Source organism: Equus quagga, chromosome 10 (assembly GCF_021613505.1).
Source record: "Equus quagga isolate Etosha38 chromosome 10, UCLA_HA_Equagga_1.0, whole genome shotgun sequence".
In the NCBI taxonomy this organism is placed as follows: domain Eukaryota; kingdom Metazoa; phylum Chordata; class Mammalia; order Perissodactyla; family Equidae; genus Equus; species Equus quagga.
In genome coordinates this window covers 61,901,454-61,908,038 of record NC_060276.1, presented here as the reverse complement: position 1 = coordinate 61,908,038, position 6,585 = coordinate 61,901,454, and the positions used below count along the sequence as shown (strand labels likewise).

Here is a 6,585-nt window from a genome sequence, read left to right as displayed (position 1 = left end):
CCCCCTACCTGTGGTCAAAAGCAAGGGTTTGCTCATGACCTCCCCCCGCCTTGGAATGGTGGAGCTCTTAGATGGTTGCAAACGTGGTGTGGGAAAACTGATTTGTGGTTTTATTTCTCACCTCCAGGACCAGCAATACTGAGCATCCTTTCGGGCGAGCACTGGGCACTGGGATTCCCTCGTTTGAACTGACAGTGAGGCAGGGGCCGAGAGACAGAGGGCAAACCCCAACCTGCCCCCAAACCAGCCTGAGCACACAACCACAGGCCGATTTGATCACCTATCATCCTCGTGCAGTTGAGACAGAAACCCAACAGCCGTAAAGACAACATTACTCTCTGGCCCTTTACGGCGGAAACAGTACGCCCGACCCCTGATGGCTGGCTGCGGGCTGCCTGTGCCCATTCTCCTACGGGGTCATACGTCCTGTGGACTAAAGCCTGGCCCATCCCTTGTGCGCCACATGCCCCACCAGGGACCTGCCGTGTCCCCCCACAAGCCCCACCGCACGCCCCCCTGGGCCCGGGGCCGGCCTTGCCCCACTCCGTACGCGGGAAACCGGGGCTCAGAGCCGCGGCTGCCACTGGAATGTAGCCTGTGCCGGGGAGGCGGCCTGTTCGGAAGAGGCGGGACGAGCGCCCCAACAGCCGCACTCAGGCACTGGACGGGCTTCCCACTGCCGGCCCGCGAGGGGCTTCGGAGGCCCCCCAAGGCCCTGGACGCGATTGGGGAGGGCCTCGGGGGGGCGGGCCCACAAGGGGCGCGCTCGTTGGCGGGGGCGGCCCCACGCGAAGGGCGCGGCGCAGGCGTCGAAGGCGCGCGCAAGCCGCGCGTGGTTTGAGGCGATCTCGTAGGGCGCGTTTCGAGAGGGCGGGCGTGCCCCCAAGGCCTCGCCGCTGCGCACGCGCGGCGCAGCCCGTCCCGCCGCTCCTGGGACGTTAGTCTCCCGGGAGGCGACTGAGGGCCGCCGCGCCTCACGACATGAGCTCCCCTGACGAGGAGTCTGTCTTGGGTACGGGTTTCGACCCGGAGGGCGGGGAGCGGGCGGTCGTCTGCTCGGCCGGGCCCAGAGCCCTGCGGACAGCCGATCTAGGTCCTGCTTTGGGGGCGCCGCGGAGCGGCGAGGGCGAGGGCGGGTTCCTAGAGCCCGAGGGCTTGGAGTCCGAGCGGCATGTCATGGACTCGGGAGGGCTGGTGCTCCGGAGCCGCCAAGGCGGACCCAGCTTCCCGGCCGACGACAGGGGCGCCGCGGTGGACTCCGCGTCCCGCCGGGCGCCGCGGTCTGCGGTAAACATCGTGCAGCAGCTGACCGAGCGGGGCGTTTGGGGCGTCTGGAGATACCGGTACCCTGAGAGCTGTGCCGCCCGAGGCTCCACCGTGTGGGCGGGCCCCGAGGCCGGTGCCGGTTTCCGAGGCGCTCCTGCCCCTAGCTGGGTGGCGTCGCAGCCCTCTTCCACCGCCCCTCTCCACTTCCGTGGGCCTGAGGGAAGCCGGGCCTGGGGGAACCCTGAAAGAGGCGGGAGGAGCAGGATGGGCGGCCCTGTGGGTCGTGGGCAGCCCTCGGCGGGAGGCCCAGTCGAGCTGCCCTCCGACCCAGAGTCATCAGACGAGGCCAGGGAGATACAGCTGACAAGGATGAGCTTTTACCCCAAAGAAGGCGGCCAAGCCAAGTCCAGTGGACCCGAGGATCCCGGGGACCCACCCAGACGCTCCAGTTTCCCCGCCAGGGAGAATTTACCCCACGTGCCGGGCTCTTTCCTGTCCTCCGCTGCCCAAGCATTCACCTTGGCTGTGGAAAGGCAGACTGTTGGAGAGCTGGACTTATCTTCCTCCCAGAAAGTAGAGTGTGTATTCTGGCGCAAGATGGGGAACAGGCCCAGCTACCAGGCAGCTGCCGCCGCTGCCACTGCCAGTGTCCTGTCCCGGGCCACTCCTTGGAAGAAGGCGGCCCTGGGGAAGAAATGCCTGGGGGCTGCCTCACAGGTTGCCCAGGGGAGAACCTTTCCTTCCTGGGGGCAGAGAGGCTCGGCAGCTCCCCCGGACCCGGCCACGTTCCCGCCACTCTGTGGTGTCCCGCTGCTTGTGAGGCGCAAGAAGTATCCCTTGGCCCCTGCGGGAACCAAGCAATCCAAGCAGCCCGGCACTGGGGAGAAATCTGTGGCCGGGAGGACAATGGAGTCTCAGCCGGTGGAGGTGACAGGAGAAGATATTGACCCAAACAGCGACCCAGCCCCACAGGGCCAAGTGAGTAGACCCCGCTCCTCCTCTCTCCCCCCACCCCAATCAGGGGCTTCTTTACCCATGCTCCCTGTGCCCATCCCTCGGGGGTGGTCACTGGGGACCCTCGGTCATTAGCTTGCCAGAGGGGGGTCGTTCTAGAAGGGGAAACGTGAAGCCAACACTTCGTGTGTGCTGGCCACCATTCTCGACCCTTGGCCCGTTTCCTGCCTCCTCCCCCAGAGAGGGGCTGGGATGGAAGGGAGGACTGGTAGCTGGTTGGGATCCAGGGACCCCTTAAAAGTTTGGGCCGCAGAGCTTCAGTGTTCAGACTCACAGGCTTCCTGATCCTACTTCCTAGCTGTTCCCCAAGTCTTCTCTGCAGGAGACCTGGGCTTTCTCAGTGCCCCACTGTTCTCCCCAGCTCAGCTCTGCCTCCTGGCCTGGGGCTGACTGAGGGCAAAAGTACTGATGAGATCAGCCTCTGAATTCCCTGGCCTGTTCCCTGCCTCACCGCAGCCTCTAAACGCGTGTGGGTACAGACACACACACATACACACACACGCACACAAATTCCCAGTCCAAATGGGTGAGAAATGGTTTTTTAGCCTCTAGCGCACAGACCAGAGCCATGTAGTCCGTGCATGCATCGTGAAGAAGGCAGCAGTGGTGACCTCAACACCAGAGCTGCTCCCCAAGTTCCGGGAAACCCACAGTCCCTGGCCCCAAGCCAGGGAAATACTGTACCTAGGGAGCCTGCACCCTCTGGTGAGTCTTCTGGGTGAGTGAGCCATGAGTGAGGGGAGAGGGGACAAGAGGGCAAAGCTCTGGCTCTGGCTCTGCTGGGGGCTCAGCCTTGATCCCAGGCCTCCCTGCCTACCCAGGCAGCTTCTCCCAAGGAGATGGGGCGCGCACAGAGCTGGCCTTAAGTCACATCATGCTCTGCATGGGGTTTGTGCGGCAACGGTGATACCTTAGCAGCGCCCCAAACCGCGACTCCGGATGTAGACTCTCAGCAGGACAGAGCCTTTTCTGCTGAGTTCTCTTGGGCCGCTGGCTCATTCCAGGGTCCAGGCTGTGGCTGCGGCTCTGGGAGAGTCCAACCCAGAGCCACAGTCCTGGGGAGCACAGTGGTGCTGGGGCTGCCCCTGGGGAACAGGACAGGCGAGGCATGCCCTGAGAGAAGATGGGAGCTGCGGGGCAGAGGAGGGGCAAGTCCATGCCATCAGAGGGTGGTGCTGCCTCACTTGCCACTTCCCTGGGAGCCTTGGAAGCTGGACGTCCTGTTCCTTCCCACTCAGGTGACCAGGAACCACTTGACCGACCTCCAAGACCAGAAGGGCAGCAGCAACCACCTGGAGCAGAGGGCTGTCCTCGGGTATTTGTTTCTGTGGTTCCTAGAAATGCAGGCCCAAACTAGACGGTGGGGTCAGTGTACAGGGTCAACTGACATACGTGTTGCCCTCCCTCCCCCATCCTGTACCCCAGAGAGGGAGCGCACCTCCTTTCCCCGAGGAGCCCCTGCCAGTCTAGCCACTGGGGTTTTGGAGGTAGGGGCCCGGGGAGAGGGGAGGTTGAGGCGAGAGGAGGCCAGCTGATACTAATCATTTCTCTTTCTCTGGTGTCTGCTGGCCTAGTGTCTCGTGCTACAGAGAGAAATAGACGACCTTAAAGAGCGCCTTGGTATGAGGAACCTCTGGCTGAGGCAGGGGCCAGGGCAGGGGCCCCGGGAGCGCCTGTGGTGTCGTAGTGCAGGACTCGGGGCCCTGGGGTGGGGCTGGGCCGCAGGGGCAGGCGGCCTCACAGGGGCCAACGTTCCTGTGGGGAGGAGAGTCCAGCAGGCCTGGCCCTGGAGCATGCTGTCAGGTACAGCCGAGCGCCTGTGCAAATAGGAAAGTGTTGTCTGCACTGCACGCGCACACTGTTGACGCGAACAAGGCCTAGAGATCTCCTTCTCTTTAGACGTTCAGAGATGGCTCCTTGTTTTCCCTATAACTGCTGCTTGGTGTGCCTTGTCCCCTGCTTGTGTGTTCATTTGACAAGTTCTGAATGGCCCTGATATGCCCCAAAGCTGGAGACCCACTGGCACATTTGGTTCTCGTTTAGAAAACATTTCCCCACGGAATTCAGGTGGTGGGTGACTGAGTCCGGCCCGGGGCTGCTTGCACAGGGCCCGGAGGGGCTTCCAGGGGCAGGGCTAGGCCGTCCCCCCCGGGGACAGGGGCACGGGCTTCTAGATCCCTGTGGGTGGAGTGCCTGCTTAGGCGTCTCTCTGTTTCAGCCGCTGTGCTGTCCATGGCTGACAAGTCCCAGAGCCTTTGAAGTGAGTGTTAAACACACCATACCCCTTCCCACAGTCGGGGCTGTTCCGGAGGGTGGGGGCAGACTCTGGCTTGAGCCTCTTCCCCGGCCCCACTCTGTTTCGCAGGTTGAGCCCAGCACCTTCCTACAAGAGAAGCAGCTGGTGCCTTTGGAGCCCTGGAGCTGCGGCCAAGCTGGTTCCCTCCTGTTCTCCCTCAGCCTGGGCTTCCGCCCCTTCTTTTGCCCTCTCCCCACCCCAGTTCACAGCAGTTTCACATTAAAGGACTTCTCATATTCTGTGGTCTGTCCTCTCTTGGGGGTGGGGGGACTGGGCAGGCAGAGAGGTTGAGGCGGGCTGGGGGACTGCTGCATTTCAGATCCTTTTCTGGAAGAGGAACCCTGGCGTTCTGTGTGGGCCTTCTCCCTGTGGGGAGTCTGGGCCAACCTCTGATAGGAGCCCTGCAGTCAGGCCAGCAGAGTGCCTGGGATCTGGGCTCTGGCTTCTGTGTGGGTGCTGCCCGGCCACACTCGCATTTACCCACTTTCCCCTGCAGGCCTTCTTGGTGTTCTCTCCGAATCTCCTCCTCTTCTGGGGTCTCCAGGTTTCCCATTCCGTGCGGCTCTTCCCCTTGCCCTTCAGCAGGAACTCAGGACCCCTTTCCAGAGCCCCAGTCCCTCTTTCCTTCCCTCATTGGGATCACTGCCCTGCTTCTCCCCTCAACCGCGCTTTGTGTTCTGAGCACTCTTGATGCCTCAGGTGGCTTTCCGTCCATCAGTGGCCTCCCCTACAGCTGTACTTCCACAGGTGGTAAAGAGCACATTTGAGCTCCTCTTCCCCCTTCCCAGGCCCAGTCCTCTCTGTGTGGTCCCTACCTCCCTCTGGTGGCGCCGTGCACACAGACAGCTCACCCAGGAACCTGCACATTTTCCTCCTCTCCTCTTTAGCCCTCACCTTTGACACTCGCTTACCAAACCTGTCAGTTCTCCCTCCTTGGTTTCAGTAGAGGGGTGGAGGCAGAAGTCACAGCCCCATGGGATGGTGGCTCGTGGAGCAGGAGGGAATGTACTGGGAACACAGAAGGAAAGCGCAGATCACTCTCGGCCGCTGTCAGGGAATGAGTCTGTTGTGGGGCCAACCTGGAGGAAAGGGCCCACCGGCACCCAGAAGTTGATGGTCTAGCCATAGGAGCTTTCATGTCCTTCCAGTCCTAGCCAGCTTGCTGGCCTTCCTCCAGCCTGGTCTTCTCTATGCCCTGGGCTACAAGGTGGACAGGCGGTTTCTATGGCAAGTGTGTTTGGTGGGTCTCAATGTTCCTGCACGATCCCCTTCACATACTGTTGGAGCACCTCCACGACACAGATTTGCCTGGAAATGGTGTTTCTGGGTCCCAGCTCAATCTCCCAGCCTGCCTCTTTAGGTTGCACAAGACCTAGTGTGAACTCCAGGTTCAACTTCCCCTCCCTGACAGTTGGAGGTGGCTTCCTTCCTTGACCCGGACCCAGGCCTGTGCCGGCCTGAGACTATGAGGGACACATTGGTGTTTGAGTGAGGGGAGGATGAGTTCTGCCAGACACCCTTCCTGAGTGCCTGGGTACAGAAAAGGAGGACCGTGGTCGATAGGATGTTCAATGTTGGGGCAGGTGTGTGTGTGAATAAAAGTCATTGTGGACAATTTTCTCTGAGGGAGAAAGTTGTCATTCAGGGAGTAAGAACTTGCAAGAGAGCCAATGAGCAAAAGGCAGTGTTGGATCTTTTTTTCTAAGGGGTGTTCCTAACAGCTGCTGACAACATAAGAGAGAAATGACATGGAAGTCACCAAACCCCACGACAGGGTGTCTGGGGCTCGAGTTGTTGGAATCGCCAGAGGAGGCTCTGGATGCTCTTCTGCAATCCCAGGATGTCTGATGTGTGTCCTGTGTATGTCGACGGAATGAGAGGGGGAAGGCTGGCTGCATCAGAGTAGCGGGGACACGGCTCAGCTTAGAAGCTGGGAGCTAATGGAGGAGACTGCCCCAAGGTGAGCTGACCGGGCCAGGGCAGGATGGGCACGGGGAGGATGGGAAGTA

The 6,585-nt window shown here is 61.3% G+C and overlaps 1 protein-coding gene across 1 annotated transcript; it reads left to right on the top strand.

The window, feature by feature from the left end:
* Positions 1–981: 981 nt before the first annotated feature.
* LOC124245462 (uncharacterized protein CXorf49 homolog) lies at positions 982–4,777 on the top strand. The gene is made up of 6 exons (XM_046672864.1): positions 982–2,244; positions 2,826–2,985; positions 3,519–3,595; positions 3,855–3,900; positions 4,499–4,540; positions 4,646–4,777. The coding sequence occupies exons 1-5, from the start codon at positions 982–984 to the stop codon at positions 4,537–4,539; spliced, it is 1,587 nt and encodes a 528-aa protein (XP_046528820.1). The 3' UTR covers position 4,540; positions 4,646–4,777.
* The last annotated feature ends 1,808 nt before the right edge of the window (positions 4,778–6,585 follow it).

Excerpts from the sequence above, each read along its gene's own strand:
- LOC124245462 (XM_046672864.1), top strand. The coding sequence starts at position 982 with ATGAGCTCCCCTGACGAGGAGTCTGTCTTGGGTACGGGTTTCGACCCG. Across the intron at positions 2,245-2,825 it reads ACCCAGCCCCACAGGGCCAA|CCTCTAGCGCACAGACCAGA; the intron begins GTGAGTAGACCC and ends ATGGTTTTTTAG. Across the intron at positions 3,596-3,854 it reads GAGCAGAGGGCTGTCCTCGG|TGTCTCGTGCTACAGAGAGA; the intron begins GTATTTGTTTCT and ends CTGCTGGCCTAG.